Consider the following 25,288-nt stretch of genomic DNA (forward strand, 5'->3'; position numbering starts at 1 on the left):
TCAACGGGTCATCTGACCAAGGATTGCAAACAGTGTTGTAACCATCCGGTCATCGCCTCAAGGATCTCGCTAGTCAAGTGAGGTATTGTTGATATAATGAGGTTTTGTCATCATCACTGATTGACCTGTGCATCTTGGAAGTCTCTTCTAATTACAATTACATCTATAAAAATTACTGCCCCAATGTAATACGCGTTTATTGGTTTATAGCTACAATACAAAATATTTTTGACATGATCTTCCAGTTATATCCTAAGAGCGTATCCAGTTTATATCCAGTTTCCAGGAAACTGTTCTCAGAATGTTGTAACAAGTAAAAAAAAAAAAACAATACGTTAAACACTCTGTAAAATAACAGCAAAAATCATTAATGATGATTGTTCAAAATTGCCCATGACGGTTTGTCTTTTTCAAAGAAGAGAAGAGGAAGACTTGACTTAAGAGCAGACTTCACTCAGCAGAATGTTGTACCGACAACAAGAGTTCATCAGCAAAACAGGTGGCAGCAAATCGTAAACAAACTTATGAAGGCTTTAACTATTCTGTGAACGTCTCTTGGGTGCTCCAAGAGATATTCCAACCGATAATATTTTCACACCGTGCATGTATACGTGCATATATGTATACGGTATATGTAAAACATACATTACTGTGAACATTATTAACCACAATTTTGTTTCATTATGAACAAAATAATTCTATTAATGGTGTCACTTAATTCTAAATATTTTCATATTCATAGAAATAAAAATCCAAGAGTGATAATCTGATAAAGAGTATAAAGCCTATCGGGCGTTCAATCGGACGGGGTCCTTACGTAAGGTAAACAATAATAGGCAGCAAGTGTAAAATTACTGTTACTTTTAATTCATGAGCACAATCTTCAGGTGGTAATACATTAGCGAATATACCAATAATAAAATGGTAACCAACATATGAAGTGAAAAAGTCAACTCCGCGTTTTTTAGTGACTTGCTAGTTCTATTTTACAACTCAGAGTGGACACCATACTAACTGTTCTACCGCACACTGAACTCTTGGCCGTGATCTGCAGATGTAGGCCATCTCCGCCTACAATACAGCAATTAGCTCTCCCGACAACATCATCGTGACTATGGATCACTGGGATCTGGGGGCCTAGAAAATAGATGACTTGCAAAATGCTCTTTATGCTGCCGCTGTTTCCGATTTGGTTGCAGTATCATCGTGTATCATCTTGCAATCTATCTGGCTCTAATTCTCCATCTGCAGTCCAGCAGCATCGTCATCTGCCCATTTCACTCATCCTGCGCCCGAGTATGGATGGAGCAGTGGAGGAGAAGAATACATCAACATCATCATCAACGATAGCTCTTTTTGAATAATTTTAAAAAGCATTTAATTAATACTTTCTGATTTTTGTTGAATTACAATGACTACATATATTGTAGTAGACCTATATTTGCAATAAAACAGTCGGCTATTGATGATTAGTGATCTATGACTACAAAAATTAGCATAATAAGTAATCTATTAAAATAATTCAATATTTTAATCCTATTTTTGGGGGTCTTAATTAGCTCTCTAATGAGGAGCAGTTTTGTCATCTCTTAAGCAAGTGCAGAAGGTCAACTCCATTTAAGGAAACAATCAGCCTATTCGAGCAAAAACGAGCGATAACCGGTCGAGTAAGGTGAGAAAAATCTGTTCTCTGCTCAGAATCACGTTTACCCATATTTTTCTGTGGTTCACCTTGATTTTGAGATGCAGGAGAGGATCTCAGTCCAAGCGTTAAACATCCCGAATCTTGTGAACGTCGCCCAAAAGCCCGTTTATATTCAATAGGAATGTTTTTTACACTATTTTGGAACAAGATTTTCTAATTACATGTTGGAAACGAAATTGTTCAAGAAAAAGTGAGTATTGAATAATCCCTACTTAAATTAAACTAACGTATGTACCGTGTTTGAGATCCAGTTACAAATGGAATTAGTATATATAACAGCGTATTACATATTAAGGACAGCCATGCAATAATTAAAATTAAGTAATATATTCATCGAGAGAACTTCATAGTCCTAACTTCGCCTCTAACAGCCAAGTTTCATTTTATTTTTTATTTTTAATTAGGTACCAGATTTGTTATGATAAGACGCTTATTCCGAAACCAATACAATAATAATTCTTCTTACAGGATGAAACCGTTGTGTATCAGGAAGTTGGCGTGAAATAAGAATGGGGGGATGGCGAAGGCTATAGCAAATTTTAGATCAAAGATATCTCAAATAGAGTTTTTAGTAGACAACAGTGCTCGCAGGCCTTGCATAAATAAACTTGCTACAACTCTCATTGGAATTAGCCGGCATACGAATTTATCCATTTAGTATAAAAGAAAGCCTACTATGAATGTGATGTCCTTATTATTATCCTGCAGTAATTTATTCTACTACTGTTTAGTAGATTTGAGATAACTACCGGAAACTCAACAATGAACATTGAATCAAGTCTGAATTGGAATTGTAATATTTGGGCAGTAATCCAATGAATATAATTAATCTGCCGAAGGCCATTTCCAAGTTTATAATACTTGACATGGCTTTAAGCAGTAACATTTTTTGTGGCAGAGTGGCAGATTGTGTATGACATAACAGGCTAACCGTCTCTGACACTTGTTCAAATGATAATCAGTCGTTCTGGTCTGTCGATTTTCATCTGAAGACAAAGTGTAACTTTAATAGGGAACATATTTACTTCAAATATTGCTTATGTTCAGACTTAAACCAATTATTATAAAGGTATTCGGGTGAATTTAGAATAATTTAGTTTTCATGCAAGCTACTACCTATAACCACTAGTAAAGCCAATAGACTGTTTACAAATACAAATACACAAAATATATTAGGGTAAATATACGGGTAGCTATGTGATTTATTTAATAACCACAAATAATCAATGGAAGAGTCAAACTGCATGTTTGTAACAAAGTAGCATAACAAATAGGCAATAATTTTCCCAACGACACACAATTACTTTTTTAATATGGTACGTGTAACACTTACAAGAAAAGTAGCCTTGAGAGAAGTTTACCTTCTTTATGTAATAATTACCTATCTTGCGTTGTTCACGTTATCATTCTCGCGAACGTGGCAATTGGCATCTATACATAATTTATGTGTACGGGTGCCAGTTGAACTACAATGGTACAATAGAAACTGGTGCGCGACTGACATCTGGGCAACCTAATGGATGTCCGAGATTGGCACATCTCTAACCGCAAATTTTGAGAAATAGGGATAAAAGCATATTGATCGATAAGCCTAGTTTACTATGGAGGATGAGTGTTGGAGTGGGCGAGGCCCTCGTAGTATTATAGGTTGTTTTAAGACTAAACATTAGGGAGTACCGCTTCTTTGGCTGGAAGAGGGTAGAATAGAGCTAACCTTCCCATATCCCAAGCTGACATGACTATAAACCCCTTATCCTTCCTCATGGAGAATGTTTCATGAGATCTCAATAGGAGGCGGTCCTGTATATCCTATATATCTTGTCACTCCGGAAGCAACGCAAGGATCATTTTAGGACTAAGCGCAATGAAAGGCCACCTCAGTGTCTTTTTCTAAGTGACCAAAAACAAAAAAAGCACCTACTGAAATAAAAATAAGCGAAGAGTCAGATTCCTCGAAGTATGGAAATTCAGTAATGGGAATCAAGCAACGATTTTATCGTTGGTATGATCTAATAATTAATATAAATATCGATATTCTAATTCCTGTATAATTGAGGTTTAAATTATTATAGTCTATTAGTATTATTCTACTAAATTGAGTTTTTAGGTGATGGCAAAATAATTATATACTGTCTTTATTTCCGAACATCGTACAATAATATGCTACGTAGTCTTTAAATTTCGTACTTCAGTAAGTATGCAATCGAAATATTAAAAAGAAATCCCTTTAACTGTTGTAGGTTATTAGTGACTTTTCAGTCAAATGTATTCATTGTAGTGTTTAAACGTGTATTACATTATACAAAATTGTACTACTAAATTTTACCAACATACTCCTGTTCAAGTATCTTAATGTGTATATTTCAAAAATGAAAAAAAATACGTAAAGATCTATTACTATTAATTGAAACCTAGAAGTAGCCAAACTCAAACTTATGACGAAGCATTCGCCGCTCGTGCCTTTGCAACTGCTCAGGTTGTCAACACTATAAACCCGAGACCTTTCGGGATCAGGTAGTATTGCCTCATCGCAGTGGAATTTGGCAATCTGAGCAAAAACGATACTTTTTATGGAGTAAACACCTTCTTTATCCAGGTTAACACGTGGAGCGGCTCGCCTTGAGGATTGAGGGAAACGACCCGCTTGAGTCCCGGTCCTGAGCAAAAAATTGAGAAGTGGAAGGAGTGTTGGGTGTCACTATCTCGCCCTGCTCCTGCTGACGACAACGGCGAGGAGGACAAAAACCGATACTGAAGCCGGCGTAACCGATGGCTTTCTATACGGTACCGGTTGCGTCAGAGCCGCTGTCACCTTTGTTTCTGGGTTACCGGCACTGCCACTGCCATATCTATACCTTTCAGTGGGTCTACGTAAAATTTTGCTGAAGGAGGCCCGATTCAAATCGACCAAAAGTGTTGAAAATAAGTCACCAATGACTTTTGCTTAAAATAGCATTATTTGTTTTAAATTTTCCTTAACTTCTAACTTCAAAGTTTTGGCCAATTGTAAAGAGAAGTTCTAAAGGAGCCTTCGTATGTCGACGAAAGAAAATTCTAAAATCGATTCAGTAAGACCAACAACTGTATTATTGCCTGAAAACTACTAAACAATTGAATTGATAAATTTTCGAGGGCTGTACTGTGAGGTTTGTACAGAAAAACACTCAATCCATTCTAACATTTTTTGTTAAAATTATTATTATTCTCGAGGATTATTTTTATTATTATATTTAAATTATTTCATTATTCCCTGTCTGTCATTTTACATTTACTTTTGTGTGAAATTTTATTGAACATTATTACAATGTACCGCAACATTTCTTGTCTGGAAATTGAATAATTGTATTTTTATTTCACATAAATTACCATCCTTCCGCCATAATTCGTAACTCTTGCGGTCTAATGTGAGTGTTAAAGATAAAAAGAAAATTTCAAGTATCTTAATGTGTATATTTCAAAATGTATAATTTGCACTAAGACAATGTTAAGTTTCTCTAAAAATGTAAAGACTAAACAATACACCTACCGGATTTAATTTTAATAGTCTATTTGGCAAATATGAACAAACGATATGTTTGCAATTTAATGATTAAAAATACAATATCTTTAGAGGACAATCCTAATATGGAACAAATACCTTTTAAACTGTAACTAGCAAAAAGCTATTGCAGACTATAGTTAACTCATCAATCGTAAGTTACACCAACGTTACAGCACACAAAAACCTGCTGAGACACAACAATAAGTTCGACAATTAATGGTCAGTAGATCTCACATTAATTGTGTGCCTAATTAAACTTAATTATCAAATTAAGTAGGCTTATAATTATTAAATTGCCTGTTTAATTATAATTACAATAATGATGGCTAATACCCGTGCGATAGTGGATGAACTTGAAAGAGTTCGCTGGTGTTTGCAAACACAGATTATATTCATCAAATAGATCTCTGTAATGAATATTTGATCATCTCTGCTTACCTGAGCGAATAGTTCTGCTTACCAATCATACGTTTAATTACAACATAAATATTCGATGAAATTAATATTATTTTACTGCTGTTTAGGTTTTATTGCATGTGTTTTATATATTTACATAACATAACAACATACGTACAGGCTGATAAAAAAGTCCACTATCTACTACTTTCTAAGCAGAATAACTACATATATTTCTAGATGAATGATTGTGCATCACTCTTGAGATGTTGGCTATCAAGCTCTCGAGGTGTTACAAAAAGGGACATCCCCTCTCTTAACACGAAATATTCAGACGGAAAACTCTATTTGTGATAAATTATAAGAAAGAAAACTGTATATTTTTTCAATTTTTGTTTATTTTAAGACTTTCAAGATTCAAGACATTGAAATTAATTACTTTTATTTAATCACTTTTAATTAACCACGACTTCGCATATGATTTCGTAGGCTTTGCACATGTATGGCCACTTCTGGTTCGAGCTAATTTCAATGTTGAGTTTCCCTTGTTACCACGATTAAGAAAATACTTTTTTAAACATGTATATTGATGTTCATTGTAATTTAGTGCGGTCTTAGCATTTATTGTTCCATAGTTGATTTTCCCTTGTTTCTCGACAAGGAAAAATATACGTGTATACATACACAGGTCTGAGAAGCCTTCTTCTATCATAACATAAGTAAGATGGGTTTTATAACAGTATTTAAAATTTATAGTAAGAGTTAGATAGTAACTGTTTGAAATAAGAAGTTTTGTTACTATCAAACTTACTCTACGCTATCACTATAAATGCAAACTAATTGAAAACATATGGTTGTGCTGACACAAAACAATGTTTACACAGAACATTTGATTACGTTTAACAGGCTCTTTCAATTAATAACATTTGTTTGCTGTAATGCAACTTTACGGAGACCAGTGGGGCGTAGGCCGAAGAGATTTTCGAAATATGAATAGGCCTATATGTTAACAGGGACCCTAACCTAAGAATTTCAGGTTCAACAACGTAACAAACTAAAAAAACCTCTTTCGTATTTATAATATTAGTTTTTTTTTACCTAACCACGTAAATTAATCCATATTATGTGCTTAGAAATAGTATTTTTTATCCCTATCGGCCTAAATCAAACAATTATAGTTGCAATTCTAAAGGACGAAAACCCAATCATTTTTCCCAATTTAGAAAATAGGGTAAAATAAAAAAGGAACTCAAAACAAAACTAAAGTTTCCCAATAATTACACATTCATCTCTACTTTCAATTGCCACGATTACGAAACTAAGGAGGGGCTTCTCGAACACAACGTACGAGTATCACGAGGTTGCCCAGAGTTAAATATAAAAACCTGAGTTATCAATTTCATATATCACGTGCATCACGAAGCCGTGTGCAGTTCCAAGAATGAATGGGCGATTGCACCGGGATGACGTGGGTCATGTGAGCCAGGAGATCGAGCGGCACACGGGCCGGGTGCCAAGGGGGATCCCAGGTTCCGAGTGCGTGACGAGCGTGAAGGTATTGTCGGGGAAATCCGGACAGGGCCCCAGTCCGGACCCGGGGCCGCCTGCTCCCTCATTAAAGTGATCTTCGTCGGTATCTCGTGTCCGGAGGCGGGAGGTATGACGTCATTGCGTACAAAAAATCTGATGCAAATTATAGTATTTTTATAGAACGTTTCAGTACATACTATTTTATCACCGCTTCCTACTGAAACTTCAGACAAGACAAGCGAATCTGTAGAAAGTTTTAGCGACGGATTTACTGATACAGCCAAAGGAGCATCAAACTCGGATGGATTTTATTGCTATAATCATAAGTACGCACTAATCAATTTCTCGTTGTTTGGTTATTCAAAATGGAGCCCTAATGTTTTCGGGTCTAGTGGACCAAGAAAGTGAAAGCCACCACTGATGAGTGTGAATGTCCTGTGAAGTTTTTCATCATTCGCCTAGGTAGACAGATCCTTCGAAAGAATCCTATTAAAATAATAGACTAATGAACAAGAAAACCGCAAACTCTACCGTTTAAAGTGAACCTCGCATATGTTAGTCTCGTTTTATTGATGAATAATACCAACACTCCAGCCTAGTAGTGCGGAGCACGACAGACTTTAGTGACTCTATAGTCTTATAATTATATTATAACACTAAGTTTTTGGGAAAGGAAATGTTTAAAATCTTTAGCGGTCTACCCTTTAAAATATCGCAGTGGTCTACTTATTTATGATGAATACATTGTGATACAGGAGATATTACCATGGATTTCCACTTCATGGAATACAATGAAACGGTATGTTTTATAAAATGCTCTAATGTATACATTAGAAGACGTTACGATGGCGTTTTATAAAAGATATATTTATGTATTCTAAAAATTTAAAGCATCTCTTACATTACTACGAAAGTGATGAAAAAGATTAACACAACTATGAATTGTAAACAAAATAAAATACGATGCACAAAGTGCAGAGGAAACAAAGTGAGTTAAACTAAAGTAACAAGAGCCGTTTACGTAATGAATTTTTAATATTTTTAAATGTTGCAAAATAAATTTAAACTTCTTCCAAATATTTATAATACCCTAATATAAATTTCAGTTGCTGGATGTCAGACGTATGAACTTAAAATTATTCAACTGGGACTTAGGTTGATAGTGATAGTGATAAGTTCTTCTTTTTATGACATATTGTGTAAAGTTGTCGCAAGTTTTACTACATTGGAAAGATTCACAATAATTTTTTATTTTGGAATTCCCCAGCAGAAGAGACCGCGTTAATCGTGACCGTTTTCGAATGTCCTAGAAATATCATTGACGTTATTAACATAATATTTGGGATACCTGGCAAATCGTTAAAACGCGTTGTAGCAGAGGACATTCTCTTCCGCAAGGTCAAGGTCGAGGAACGGGTGCACATGTCCATGTGTCTCTAGTAGACACATCTCGCCGGCCATGCTCGCAACTGGTATGCAAGAACAAGTGATTTCGTATTACATACATCGTGATACAACAAGCGACGTAGTGGTTAGATTCAATTCGCGTCTCCAATTATACAATATCAAGGTCAATATTTGAATGTTATATAAGCTTTAAAAAAACTAATATTAATAACAGATTATTCTAACGTAACACGGAACACTGGAAAACGAGCCGAAATTAATTCTCATTTGTTTAGTTATTTAAATCGTTTCAAAAAAAGTACTTACTTTCCGGTTATACGCGTATTGTTTGCTTCAGAATTATGCAATTTTTCTTGCTAAAATTTATGTTCTACGAACCTAACCCTGTGTTGTAAATAAATAGCGTTTCGGAAAAGAAGTCGTGTAGAAATCTCAGCATGTAAATGATAACACATTATATAATTTCACTGAAAAGAAATGATTTCTTCAAACTAAAACATTAATGAAACCATGGATGTTTCCATGAATAAATGGAACATGTTTCCATGTTCGATAAATGTTTAGCGTTTTAATCTAAACTGTAATCCTGAACAGGTCTCTGAAACGCGAATACTGAGTGAACATGTAGGTAACATAATAACCATAATAATGAACTTATATTATGGACTTTTACGATTTTGTGGATAATTACGCACACCCTGTTTATTTGGATTTGAAAAAAATCATGACAAATATTTGTTTTCTTTCTGGGAAAAAGGCCCGACCAATCCTTTTAGATCATTACCAAAATATTTAAACTAATTCCCTGTACACGTTAAAATCAACTGTTTTATTTCTTAAATATGTGGGAAAAAATAAGTACGGAGCTCAAAATCCTTTTCATGATTTCCTCTCTTATCGCTAAAATCGTTACTACATTGATAGTATTGGAATTAGATGGAAATTCACCTTTTGTAATGCGCATTAGGGACATTTGTGAGCTTTTGCACCAAAAGGATCTTTAAAATACTAAATTTACCAAAGTTTGAATTTTTACTGTGGATGGATATTCGCAATTGATATTTGTTAGGATAATTTCATAACTCTACGATGTTTAAGGAGAAACGTTAATGTGAGAAAATTAGTCAATAAATGTCGTTGATGGGATATAAAACCACTCCTCTTACTGAATGAAGCAAGTAATGGTAGTGAAATATAAACATCTCTAGGATGATGGCAATACTTTATCTATGTTTTGTATTGAAGAATTTTTGTCCCATTTTGGATAATAGGGGAAGGAGGTTAACATAAACTGTTTAAAAATAGCCCTTGTAACCTATCGCATAAAAATTACAAACAGTTAAATTCGAAAAATGTTGAAAAACTGTGATATTTTATTCACAATAAGAAACAATTAACTTTAAAATTACACGCTGTTTTAAAATCAAATATAAATCAAATTAATGTTTTTTTTATTAATTAAAACAATAATATAAAAATAAACCTTTTTCCAACACGGTAGCGAGGGCGGCAGTAATTATAGATGGATTAGAATCTAATATCTTGTGGACTGTAAAATTAAAAGTAAAAAAACTAGAATCTGTAACTGATAACAAAACATTTCTCCTTCCAATATGATAGTATATAAAATGGTACTCCTTATTTTTGTTGGAAAACCTTTCACTTTTGGTTAGAGATTAATAGATGAAGAATACACGAAAACAAAGTTAATTGACATAGTATATTTGAGCGATTAACTATAACATCTACCTCATTAAATGGTTTGAAATACGTTTGATTAAATAAAAATAAAATTTCAAAACACGAAACTGTCATCGTTTTTTTACACGACTCAATGTGAGTGTTTCCGTACTTTTTACTAGATGAAGATGAGAATTACGTCAAATTTCCCTTCCCATCCCATTTTGGAAACAGATATAAAACGAATTATCATTACTTATGACGATTTTAAAATAGTTTAAAAAAATCAAATGTTTGAGTTATATTTTCATTTTCCCTTTGCGTATTATATTATATATACATAAGTATGCTGCCAAAACTAAATCATATTACGACATAAAACAGTATTTGTTTACACGTGTATAATAAATTACCTGTCCCACAATTTTTATCCCAAACAACAGACAAATCTCATAATATGCTAATTATTATTAACTATTTGCATAATCATATTTACATCATAGCTCACATCTGAAATAAAAGTATTAAAATATTCCTTTCAAGTGGTATTTTCATCAAACTTTGTCGTTTTCGACATATTAATTATTTATATTTACTTTAATATTACCTTCCACATTATTTTTACTTTAAAAAGTGTGTAAAATCATAAAAAATAGTGAGAAGTTTTGATATAAATATAAATCGTAAAACCCCCACCATCGTGCAACTTGGTAAAAAAATAAATGTATGTTATTGGGGTAAAAATTATTTGAGAACAGAAAAGGGGTTTTTGGTAACATTTAGTCAGTCTAATGATTATACTATATACAGCATAATAACAATGGTTTACGAGGTTTCTTCACAATTTCCAAAGTTTTTTTAGTGTTACGTCATTATTTAGAACTTAAGTGTAGAAAAGCCATTGAAGCCCAAGTGTATTGGGACCTTTGAAGTATTTGTAACTACCAATTCATGTATATTTCATTAGGAAATAGATCATTGATAAGAAGAGTAAACAACTTTAAAATAAATACCGATTATTTCTGGTTTAAAAAATTATTAATTTCAAAATAATCCATGTGTTTAATTAAAATAATTATACATGTTGTATAGACAAAGAACTATTTAAATAAATAAATAAAGATCGGCAAAATGCTTACAGAACTTGGAGCGAAGAGAGACTACAACTGGAGACGTCAGGCTCCTGATTCTACCACTGAGCCCTGCACACTGGGCAGAAGTGACGCTCGCTGATACACTAGCACTGACACACACGGCCGGAGTTGTGGAGGGGTATCGGCAGCTCGAGTCCGGATACTCCGGTATGGACACCGGGTTGATTATCCCTCCCCTTATATATACATTATTATGTAGGACCTCGACACCGGTAGTAAACTCATCAATCGTAACGCCAAAAGGCTAATTATAGACAAAATTTAACACAATGTAAATATGATGTTTCAATTATGCAAGGCAACTAACTAGAACTGCACAAAAACATGCACAGTTGTCGAGCGCAGTTTTTAAATTATAATCTACTAAGAATTTATAGTACCAATACTTTTAAACTGTCCCAAAGATGTTTAGTAGTTTATATCAAAATAATATGTATTTTTCTGAATGTAGTCTGTTTTAAAATTCAGCCGCATTAGTTAGATATACTTATTAGGCGGTATCTTAATACTATAATTAAAGAGAAATCGTCAAAATGTACGCCTACAGCGACTTCTATTAACTTGGCACTGATAAATAAACTATCCAAAAAAATATCATAAACCTTATTGGTATAAATTGAATTTGCTCATTCTTTAATTTTTAACGATGCCCTCCGTACTGGTTTGTTAGTATAGTGCATACATTAGTAAAATGTATGCAATACATTTGTATTTCATACATAATGCATACTTAAGTAAAATTAAAATTTCATACTAGATGATAAAAATATTAACTAAATAATATAATAATAAATATCAAATTCGTATACGTCTCGGTATCTTAATTTAATACTAAAAAAGGTTTATGAACAAAACGTACTTGCTCCGCCGGGACTCGAACCCGGGTCTCTCACTTGCCGGGCGGAATGCTGACCATTTTTTCCATAAATTGTTATTTAAATAATAAATATATATACATGGATGTATATACATTTATTTTAAACATGGGAAGAACTGTCATACATTTGTGAAAAGTAAAATGATTTCTTTATTTAAAAAATTCGAATTTGGAATAGTTTACTAATTTTGCTTTGCAGTACGATACTATATAAGTACATGAAACTGGAAATAAAAACGCGTATAACGTCGAGCTATTTTTTTTTTTATTATTGTGAAACAGAAACTCATATTGATTAATATTTAAAAACAACACGAAAGGTATAATCTAAATATATAAGATCATTTCACAGTATTCCAAGATTCCAAAAAGATGTTTTCACAAGGCTTGGATTTTAGACGCCAGCATACCAACTGCCACGGTACTCGAAGATGAGTGTGATGAGTGTAATGACTGAATGTGGTATATAGTCTAGTTATGTAGTTTAGAGTATTAATCTTTTTCCCGGTAAGAAAGTAGACACATTCACGTGGGAACTGAGGGCTTGGCTGCTTTAGTAGTCTGAGAAAACCAGTTTCCATTGCTATACTCTCTACTACAGAAATCATTACGTGACTCCATTCATCCAAGTAGCCAATGTGGAAGTCAGCTGTTGCAGGAAGACCAGTTCCAACTCTACATCCTCAGTATCGGGTCTCCAAGCAGCTGAAGGACCACGCCTCACCACCATTAACGATCTAAGGAAAGAATAAAAAAGGATTGTTAAGTGTTGAAGACAACCTTCTATCGGTATTTTTACTAGACATATGAGTGTCATTAGTTATCTTTCTTAAACCTTTTGAATCCCAAGTATTACATTTCAACGCTTGATTTGTGTATGTCTTTTGGGAAATAAATGTTCTTAATGTATGTCGTCCAATATTTGTCTTATTAACACGTGTTAGGTACACTGTGTATTAGTCACCCATAATTTACTTTGATACTTGACGTTTGCTATACAAATGTACTATTTGTCTCCGCAATAAATACTTGACTATTGACTATTGACTACTTTTTTCTAATGTTTCAGATTCAGATAAACAAATGTAAATAAAGATAAACAGTCTACGTGTAAGGATTTTTAGTTTGTTGTTACCTCTACTATGATACGTCGCAAAAAGAGGTTTGTGTTTTTAAATCTTTAATAAGGAGGTGTCCCATGGAGCTTTAATACGCCAAAAAATAGATATATTTGATGTCGAATTTACCTTTAAGTATATTTCTCCTATCTTTAAAGGTCCAAGAATTATTAGCGGTTAGATGTTTTATATCAGCCTATTTTCGATAATAGATGATTAAATAAAATTATATTAAAGTAATCACAGAAATATTATTAGTTCGAGAACGATCTGTATGATTCCAATATACGATACAATATGATACTGAAAAGACTTTATGTACACATCAATGTCAGGAGTTAAACATGTTATCTTGTTCCGTTATGTGAAATTTCATTTCCACCTTTCACTAGACAGCTGGTGGAGGACGGAACTCTAAAAAGGTGTACGCTCATACAAGGATCGATTAACGTAAACTGTACTATTGTAGTACCGGTTGTAAAGCGATGTCCATGTCGGGTTTACTGCTGAGTATAGCGGCATTGTTATGATTAGCCATTGTCTAGCAATGTGCCTGTTCCTGTTGTCATGATGTCAGCAGTTCCTCGGCGTTTACAGCTGGGTTGGCGGCCGCGGCCTCTACCACTTGCGGGTTTTGGCGTTGCCACCTACCGCGGAAACTGGTAGATACTACCCTCGCTTTAATACAATATTGATGTATCGTGCAATTTCAGATTGTGTTCATAAAATAGAAAACTAATTAACAAGAATATTTGGGACACCGCTTTGTGAAGACATTCGAGTTAAAATCTTGTAATACTGTACATTGAGCACCAATCTTAGGACATGATAAAGTTGCGTTAGCAAAGCATTTCACGTATAGTATACACATAATATCAGCTTTACTTTTTTTCATTTAAATCATTATAAAGAATAAAATAATTATTTAAAAACTTAATCTATTTCAAATGCACTATGAATGAGAAATAATTCCAAAGAAAAAGCTATAAATATATGTCCATGTCATATGTTATAAACGTTACGTTCTAGTTGTGTCTAAAACATTGTAAACATTGAAATACAATTATTATTTAACATTTAGAGCCACTTAAATGCACTAAATAACATTAAATCATTTGAAAGAGATTAAATGGGTGACTGTAGCCTTATAATTGTGCTTTACAAATTATGCCTAAAACCATGTAGGCATACAACTTTCATGTTAAGTTTATATTTCTTTGAAATTCCGGCTGGGCTCTGAACATCACTATTGTTGTTATCAGTAGAAATACAGTGATGGAAAATTGCAATGTAGGTTTAGAAGAAAGACAATTTAGAGGACATTATTTAACTCGGTATCAACACTGCTTGTATATTTGAATAACCTAAATTTGGCATGTCTGGATAATAGACGTTGGAAAATAAATAAATAAAAAATAACGTTATTTGGCTAAGCGATCATAATGTTCAAAAGTTATGAAGAATTTCAAAAACATATCTTCTAAATTGTCTGTTACTTCCCATGTCCTCCCATCGACTTGACTTTAACTTTAGCCAAAAGCTATTTAGATAACCATTTTTGGTTAACTATACTTTATAAGCTGTAATTTGGTACTATCTACGTTCTTAATATTATATTCGTTCTAATCTATAAAATCATGCCATCCAAGTTTTTACGGGGAAATTTACACATTGATTGATTAACGAATAAACCCGCAGCGGTCTCTCCAGTATCAAGTTATTTTGTGGTTTTTCAGTATTTAATTTATACAACGTGTTTTCAACTGAACCTATTACAGCGTCGTTCACATCCCCCTACGAATTAGTGCACACTTTGCGATATATATGTTCCCCCGACTCGTGTTTTATGTAACTTAAAGAAAGATTTGTAACTTAGTATGCAATATGTCTAGAACTATGGTCCTACTCTTTGGCATATTTAAGGGTACCCCAGACACGATCCTCAAGTCACAGTTTCAAAAAATAACACTCCCTTTTTCAATTAATCATAGGAATGGGGAAATAAATCAAGTAGTTTGTAAACCAAAGGTTTGTAAAATTCTCAGACATTGAAGAACAACATTTAATTCCACCTCCCTTCTAAATAAATTCGTAAGTCTTAGTTAAACAAACAAACCCCCCCCCCCAAAAAAAAAAAAAAAACACGAAAGAGGTTAACTATGAGCGAATGATATGAATACATAGCAATACAAGACAACCTCTTATTAATAATCAGTACGTCATATAAGAAAAAACAGTTTATTTTCATGTATTTCACGTATGCAGTTCACGCCACCCAATTAAAAAAACAATTGAATAATCATCAATTTAACTCATACGTAAGTCGGAACATATTTTTATTACAAATATGTTAATACAATTATCATAGAAGTTTATAGAAATGAAATCATACATTAATAACTCTTAGTAATTTAAATCTTCGTTGCTTGGCTTTACTCGTATACCGGGTGATCCAAATTGTATATACGCAGAAAGGAATCTTGGATACTATAAGATACAGCAAAGGTGTATGTACAATGGACAAATCTGTGTGTAATAACAAGACCAACAACTAATGTGGTTAAGTTAATACCACATGTGGTTGCTTCGTTGCTTGGCTTTACTCGTATACCGGGTGATCCAAATTGTATATACACAGAAAGGAATCTTGGATACTATAGGATACAGCAAAGGTGTATGTACAATGGACAAATCTGTGTGTAATAGCAAGACCAACAACTAATGTGGTTAAGTTAATACCACATGTGGTTGCTTCGTTCACTCGCTGCTCTCAGAAAACTGTTTTTGGTCACAATTTTCAATAACTAACACAGCTCTCTTAGTACTATATAGCTAATAGCTTCGATTAATACCTATATTGAAACTTTTTTCATGAAATCTGCGTCAAATTCCTTATAGTTACTAACTAAAAAGGGTATGATAAATAACTTAATTGTTTAATGTAATCGGAATGTAAAAGTAAAGACTAAATTCTGTACCTCAGAACCATAGTATCGTAAGTCACAACTGGTCAACTTTACAGAAGAGCCCCAAAACACAATCCGACTCTAGTTACCATTTAAGGCAAGGTTAAGATACACTATTATAACTATTTTAGCAGTAAAGATTTACAAATCCATAACCAATTTTTTATATTGTCAAAGATTTTTTTCTTTAACATAATTAGTTTTATTTAATAATGGACTTACGATGTTGTGGTCTTTAACATAGGTGACTTAATATGGACTTAGACTCCTATGGCCATAATGGTAAAACTAATTGTAGGGATAGTAAAAAAATGGTAGAATTAATAATAATTTAAATTTATTAGTTTTATTATTACTAAGATTAACACTATTAATAGTTTTAAAGGTCTGATAAAAAAGAGCAGCATTAGGTTAAGTTATGTAAAGCTAAGCACAATTTTTATTTTTTAGAATAATTCACTTTTTTGGTCGGTACACTTCAGTCGATAAAAAAACTTTTTTGATGTCAGATGTGTACACTGCTTTAATCTAGTTCAGTTGAATCTTCTTCAGGGAAGTCACCAACATCATCTCCATGTGGAATGCTTTCAAAATACTGCCTATACTCTTCAGGAGCCCACTGCATGAGAAGTTTGGATGTCCCTATACTTTGCATTGCTTATTCTCTTTCTTGTTCTTCTTAGTTGAGGTATAATCTGAGGCATTATTAAACCTATTCGTTTGTTTCTCTTCAAATCAACTTGTTTGAAAGTATCTTCACTGAAACTAGTTTTAATAGTAAACAACACCTTTATTTTCTCTTCGCAATTGCAGCCAAGAAAATAGAATTTACTTCAGATATCAAAAAATGGTTCTGCTTCTGTGTTTTTTTTTTTTCTGGATATAAAGTGGACCATTTTTCTCTTTTAGATGTAAGAAATTAAGAAAATTTTCTAAAGCCATTCTTTTAGTCTGAAATGGATTTTTTGAATCACATGTCGCATGAAATTCATCCAGTCATTGGTTGTAAAGATAGTGTTTCTTTGAACTTTTTTCTTTGCCCTCTCAATTATACTATGCTTACCATCAACCTCCATGTGTGTATGGCCTGCAAGAAGAAATTTATGATTTATTTACTTCAAGATGGGGGAGCTTTTCCATAAGCCACATGTACATGAAGATCATGTTTTCAGGTTTCTGTTCTGCCCACTGCAATTATCTGTCCATACTGTAAGGTTCTTTGTTTTAGCAGTTAATTCTTGACTTCCCCAAGCAAAAAAGCAAGAAGCCATTTCACTCCCCCCTCTTCCTCCAGCAGTCTCATCCCAAATCATACAATGAGTTTTTTTATTTTCTGTTGTGTCATATAATTGTATAGTTTAATGTCCATAACTTTCTTAAGTAAAAACTTTGACAATTTGTTAATGCTGGTGCTGGTAAGCACTTTTGTAAGTCTGCTGTAATGACTTTAGTGTCTTCACTTTCTTGGCAATGAGTTTGTCCTCTCTTTTTAAAGTATACTCTTCGAGAAGCTTCTTCTAAATGATCCTCCTTTTGTGCTGTTTGAGTTCTTGTATTTTTCCTGACACTGTTCATTTTTTTAGGTTTACAGTCAATTTTGTCACACGTATCACAAATATCGTTATCAGGCAAATGAAAAGAATAAATTAAATTGTTCATTGAACACTTTAGAAAATAACCATTTCTTTTCTGGTTTCATGCCATCTTTATTGCAGTCTTCGACATACATGTCGTACATTTTGGTAATATTTAAATGATTGCCCAAGTATTTCCGCTGTGACCTCTCCCTACTGTAATGGCTAACATATGCAGGATATTTCTTAATATGATTTTTGATCACTTCTATTGCTTCATCAGGTATTTTATTAATCGGTGTGTGGTGTCCTCTAAGGTCTCCTTCTACAAGACCAATGTCACCTGTCTTTCTCAAAACAATTCTTGTAAAGTAAACATATCCGAAATTGAAAGAGTATTTAAAAAAAGGTTACACACTACTTCTTCAACACTGTTCTTTAAAAAAATATATGCATTGCTCACACTTTTATTCTGCCTCGTTCCGTCTCTTTGCCGCTGCCTAGTTACAGGTTTTGATTTGATGCAAGATGCAACAAACTGCCTTTTTAAGTCCCAGGTTCTGTCATATTTCCAAAACTTGGAATGGATATTGAGTCTTTCTTCATTTGTAAATCTTGTGTTACATTTTAATCGACAATTTTGAAGTAGGTTTTAATTTACACAATGTGTTCAATAACGCATTTACATCACTCACATGCAACAATTTCAACATTGCATGTTGTTCTGACCATAAAAACTTTGTTGGTGATTTATTCCTAAATAAATGTCTCATGGTACCAAGTCTTGTGAACGTGCAGGCCAGCGGACTATGAAGTCTTTTAAATCTGTAAAAAATTTACTTTCTTCTTATTACGTAAAAAACTGTTCGTTGCAATAAAGAGATTACTCAAAACCTACAAATTCCTGATTGCTGGTCTTGAAAATTTTGTCAATATAATATTTAAAAGTAGAAGAAGTTTCACGTAGATTTTAGGTAAAAACAATCGTTTCAATATCAGTTTGTTGGTACTTAAATACTCAGTCAGTACTTTTAACATCAATATTCTAAAAGATAAGTTGATCTATCCATTCTTCAAGGAACTGCGACGATGGGGTTTCCCCAATCCAAATTTAAAACCTGGATATGCCATTGGCGGAAAACCTTTAGTGTAATACTCCCTGTTGTTTGCTCACACTGTCGCGTGTTTGTCACAAAATGAAATATAAATAAACTTAACCAGCTGTACTAATGCAACCTTGAGTTTTCCCACAGCGTAGATGTATTCGTTTTACTCCTTTCTTCATGGAAGTCTGTTATGTCTGTCTGCTAGACGGTTGATTTTAAACGCACGATTGTAACACTTATTATCATATTATTGTGCGCATTTTTAACAACGGTTGGATGAAAATCTATTTGGATATTTATGTTGAATAACTGATAACAACAATACCGGGATACCAATAGGTGTTTGTCAAGCCTAATCCACAACTTTTATCGAAGAGAGAAAAGAATTATTTATGAACTTTTATGAGGAAAATTTACAGATTATCGTTAAAAAACAATCAAACATTACACTTGCTGAGTTAACTTAAGTTTTAGCACATCTTTGGTAATGAATATTTATTAGAATATGGACAGATTAATATCACCATTAGACGTCCTTCAGATGAGGAAACTCATATCATGCCTTTATCTTAGTGTTAGCCTTTATAAGTGATCATTCAAGTGTGGATGAATGAACATCATTCTGAGTACTGGAAATAAATTTCAGATGGTACAGACTATTACATTCCCTTTTTTTTAGTGTGTAATTACTGGCCGTACAAGTTCAAAAACTCATGGAACCTCATACGAATGCTGGAAGTCCATTTATACGCTGCAGACCATTGTATGACTTTATCTTAGTGTGTTATCACTAGTCCTACAAGTACAAAAGCTAATGTAACCTCCTTTTGAGTACTGTAAATCCATTTATGATGGTGCAGATCACTGTATGGACATATCTAGGTGTGTAATCACTGCCTGCATAAATGCAACAGCTCATGGATCCTCATTTTGAGTACTGTAAATTCATTTCAGATGTTGCAGAGCATTATATGCCTTTAATTAAGTGCGTTGTCACTGGCCTTAGGAGTTTAACACCTGACTATGAGTACTGGAAATCCACTTCAGGTGGTGTAGACCATTGTATGCCTTTATCTTAGTATGTTATCAATAGTCGTACAAGTGCAAAAGCTCATGGAACCTCATTTTAAGTACTAGAAATCCATCACAGATGGTGCAGACCATTGCATGTCTTTATTTTGGTGCGTTGTCATTTGCCTTACATGCGTAATAGCTCATGGAACCTCACTCTGAATACTGGAAATCTATTTCAGATGGCGCAGATTATTGAACTTCTTCTTTATTTTGGTGCATTATCACCTGCCATACAAGTGTAACAACTCATGGAACCTCATTTTGAGTACTGGAAAATCCGTTTTTGGATACTTGAACTGTGTCGTTTACTAAATTTACCTTTTAACAAATATTTTGTTGTAAAATATACTTTACTCTTTCTTTCTATATATTTAATAAAATTCAAAATAGCACTGACTAGCCAAAAAGTGTTTGTTATCTTAAGTCATCGACTCAAAACCTGTTACTAGTGAATTCTCATTCCTCCCGAATCGGCCGGCCTTGTGCGACAGTTCTGAGCTCCCGTGGCCAACAGGACGATATTTTTGCACGCCCTTGCACAGATACGCTGAACGTCGTTTAAATCATCTCGTTCCTCGCTCTCGTGGCCAGTTCCATTATTTGCGTCAATGCACTTCTTCACCTCTTGCTAATATGGAAACTTTCAAAGACGGCATTCATCGACGATTACGGCTGTTGTGGGGAAGTACGCTGACGCTTGTATTAGGTTTTGCATAACAGTTTTCTTCGTATTTCTTAAGCGGTTCTCGGTACAGAACTGGGATGGGCAGAATAGAACTAAAAAGGGATCAGACTCTCCTTTAAAAACACATATATTGCATAACAACTTGCATCGTATTCACTATATACATAACTACGAAATAATTAACACATAAGTAAACATGTATTACATAACAACGTAATTAAAACCAGTGCACCTAAACAACCAATACTTTTTCATTTAAGGGGTTTTAAAAGACAAGTCAAATTATACACATCAATGCATTTCAGTTTTAAGCTGCCGTGTTTCTTCCATGACAACGTTGGTGCATGCCTTACAAGGGGGCAGATTCGCAATCTCTCAGGAACTCAGACTATTCTCTGTCTAGATGACTTGATCCCCGAATGATTACGAACCCTCACCGATCCCAGAGCTCTCGCGCGCTTAAGCAAAGTTACAATAGTTGGTCTGCTAGTACATTCATCGACTGTATATCCATCTTAAATGTTTTAAATTATCACTTAATTCAGTTACTTTTACTCCATAATGCATTTTTTTTTTTTTCAAAAATAAACAGGTATAATGGGTTATCGAAGAATTCTGTGTACCAAGTTTCTAGAATCTTTCTTCCTAGAGTTGTCGCACAGACAGACAAACTTCCATTTGACCTTTTGACGCCGAAATCAGTAGATATCTTCCTTGGCCCAAGAGAAAACTATCTATGTACCAAGTTCTTAAAATCTCTCTTCCAAGAGTAATCGTATAGACAGACAGACAGACAGCAATTTGACCTTTTGACGCCGAAATCAGTAAATATCTTCCTTGGCCCAAGAGAAACCTATGTACCAAGTTCTTAAAATCTTTCTTCCAAGAGTAATCGTATAGACAGACAGACAGCAATTTGACCTTTTGACGCCGAAATCAGTAAATATCTTCCTTGGCCCAAGAGAAACCTATGTACCAAGTTCTTAAAAACTTTCTTCCAAGAGTAATCGTATAGACAGACAGACAGCAATTTGACCTTATGACGCCAAAATCAACAAATATCCTACTTGGCCCAACAGAAACCCATGTGCCAAGTTTCTAGAATCTTTCTTCCAAGAGTTATCCCCCAGGCGGGCAGACATGCAGACTACCTTTAAACTTGTTGACAAAACTTTTTGATGCCAAATATATAGCGTTCTTTCTTGAACTAGGAGGGATTTATCTACCAAGTTTCTTGTTTGTTTGACCTTTCTATCAATAGTTTTGCTACAGACGGACAGATGGACGGACAACTGTGAAATTAGGTACTGTGTATACTTATGTCAGATTATAGTCGACAATTAAACGTATTAAAATCATCATCACACTACTCTAACATGTGACATTTATAAGATTAGTTAAGATTAATTTTCTTTAGTTTCGTGGAAATAACATAATTTATAATAGTTTCTGTAAGCGATGATAAGCTGATGACTAACAACAGCCAGTTATTAATAACTGCCTTAAGAACAGAGGCGGCAAGCTAGAGTTAGCGGTGAGTGGCTATAATCCTGCAGAAGCCACGATTCACCAGATAGAGTATATTAATAATGTTTTTTTGTTTCAGACAATATACATTGTATTATACAATACCCAACTTCGTTAAGTGTCTAACATTTTTCAGTCATACGGTATACATAAGTCACACCTAAACATTCAACGATCCATTTAGACTCATGCGAATCGAATTCTATCTAACTCTAGCTTATGTCAGTGTGTCCATAGGCCTCTCATAAACGTGTCTGTAGTATAAAATGCTTCTGCGATTACAACTTGTTTTAGACACGTTTTAAATGCCTTTGGCATTGGGGTACTTTTAATAGAATTTTGCAAAATACTGGAAATACTGCCTGTGGAGACAGGAGCTAATGAACCACAGTTCTGTTGTGAACCACAGTCCGGTAGTTGTCCCTGTCCCTAGTTTCGCAGGAGTGTACATCACTACCTTTTGACACACACATTAAACAATCAAAACTGACCCCACTGAACTGGTACTCCACATTTCTATCACGTCAATGATTCTGAGCTATACAATTTAGAACATACTCCCACCTTATATTGTAAGTACTAGTATTTTATCAAGACGTTATCGCGTTATTAGAAAAATTATTCAATATCCAATAATCTCGAAACCATAGACCGTAATTCCTGACTAATTTTAAGACAGTGAAACTTACGTAGGTATTTTAAAGGAAACACAAAACTGTTAAAAGAATGCGTATAGCGGAGAAACAATTAAAAATATGTTAAATTATATTTAAAACTCATCAAATTCCATATATAGCGTGAAACAATAAACACCTAAGTGATAACCAATGTTCACATTAAAAAGTATCGGCTCCTAATTTTATATGTAATATAAATTAGTATATCTATAATGGTGGTATAGATGTTCGTCGTTCACTCTCAGTGGGAAACCGATGAACAGCAAAATAGAGACCCGCTTCTATTTACCAATCTTTACAATATATCGGTATTCAGGTGATAATTGACCTGTTGACGGTTAATTTTGAATACTTCCGGTTGAAAAGTGTTAGTGCCACATGGGAAATAAAAACGTAGGCTACTGAAATAAACCAATAGTTTCCTACATAAACATATCAGTCACGAGTTGTACAAAGACTATAATCAGGAGTACATTTGACCGCTTCTGCTGTCAAGGTTTGCTGTTTCACATGGGTCACATACGTGTGTGACAGACTTTCCTTAGAGTACACCTAATCGTGAGTCAAAGCAGTAGCCTACCATAGAGCACCGTATCAGCAGTGCAATCGTACAATGTAAGCACGACCAAAGAATATCAAGTGCTCTACAGAGGTTAGTCTCACGACGTGTTTCTTAGAACTGAACACTTCTACGTCACCTGGATAGCTTAGCATATATAATATTTTCTGCTTATCATCTTTTCATCCATCTGAAAACGTTTGAAATCAAACAATCCAATCTCTTAATTGTCATCAGATGTAAACAACAAAATTTTATTTTTCTTACTTTTTGGACTCTTAGGATTTTTACCACAAATCCTAATCAAATTTTTATCTATAACTTACAAAAATTAAAGTACACTTACTTAAAACGAAATTAGTCCCACATGGGCCATAGAGGCGTGTGCATTGTTATGAGACTATTTCTATATAAAAATAATAATCAGAATGTGTAATAACTCTGATATGAAAGATACCATTTACAATAACCACGATTTAAAAAGGCGGATAGAGGACCCATGGATGGTTTTACGAATGGCTAAAGTAGACTATGTTTCTGTATGATACAAGTGTATACAGAATACACACAAGTGCACTTTCCAAAAATATCGATCACACGTATGAAAATGTTACGTATTTGGTAAATCTGTTTTCAATGTGAAGATCGTCAGAATCTTCCGTTTTGTTTAAGAATAGTACTTGGATTTGAAGTGGATTCTAATTCAGTTTATTGCAACTATTGTCTAAGTTCGAAACCTACAGCTTTCTAGATAAACCTTAATGTAATTTATGTAAGTGATATCTTTAGTTGAGTGTCTGGAGCGTTCAAAACATTAAAACATCGGATTAAAATTACATTGATATAGTTAACGTAGTATTTTGTTTTTTTTTTAATTATAAATTGCAATTTTAAAAACATCATTGTGGTTTTTTCAATGTTTAAACAAGGTTACAAAAATGTAATTTTTGCACATAGATTTCTTTGCTTTAAATAGTGTTTTATTTGTTTTATATGTGGAATTTCACCTAAATATATATAAGTAATTTAATGATAATTATAATTATAACTAAGTAAATGAAAAATACCTGTGCGTTTCAAGCAAGGACAATAGGAATCTTGGACAGGTAGTAAAACGTGGAGGGGAGAGCGGCGTGGCAGCTGCAATGTGTAAAGAAATTTCTGGGCTAATTTAATTTTAAATAACACGATTTATATGAATGATGTTTATATATATATATTTAATAAAAATTAGCAAATTAAGAAGATTGAAACAAAAAAGAACATTATTAGGAAAATATTTGTTTATATAAACATTTGACATTTTCGTATACCGGTATATCAAATACGTTTTTCACTTTGTTTATTTTTATAATAGGTAAAGTACTGGAGCAATTATTTTCGCTGCATTTTAAACATATTACACTACAGTATAAGCCACTTTAATGACATCTACACACCTCCATGTCCATTTTTAAATTTTCACAATAACATTTGCAGTAGATTATCCGGAGCAAATAATTGATCCATTGTTGTCGGGATGTACATTTTGGATACTTACATTCCAGATTTTCAATAACTACGTCATTTCCTATCCATGTCTGGATTTTTAGGTACATCCTTTTAAGTGTTCAAATGATCCATAAGATTTTTAGTAGGAGGTATTGGTGACAAAACCCACTTGTATTTATGGCAGTGATTTTACGAAAGAATTGAACCTGAACGTATTCAAA

General features: G+C 33.7%; 1 protein-coding gene across 2 annotated transcripts in view; it reads right to left on the minus strand.

The window, feature by feature from the left end:
• Positions 1-25,288, minus strand: part of LOC124369777 (fatty acyl-CoA reductase wat-like) — a 76,870-nt gene that overhangs the window by 43,524 nt on the left and 8,058 nt on the right. The window contains exon 2 of one of the 2 annotated variants that reach the window (XM_046827865.1): positions 12,902-13,027. In XM_046827865.1, coding sequence (XP_046683821.1) covers positions 12,902-12,911 — 10 coding nt within the window. In that variant the 5' untranslated portion in view covers positions 12,912-13,027. Of the gene's footprint in view, positions 1-11,398; positions 11,516-12,901; positions 13,028-25,288 lie in introns of those variants that run through there. The other variant, XM_046827866.1, reaches the window with a different exon arrangement.

The sequence above is a fragment of the Homalodisca vitripennis genome, chromosome X (assembly GCF_021130785.1).
Source record: "Homalodisca vitripennis isolate AUS2020 chromosome X, UT_GWSS_2.1, whole genome shotgun sequence".
Lineage (NCBI taxonomy): Eukaryota > Metazoa > Arthropoda > Insecta > Hemiptera > Cicadellidae > Homalodisca > Homalodisca vitripennis.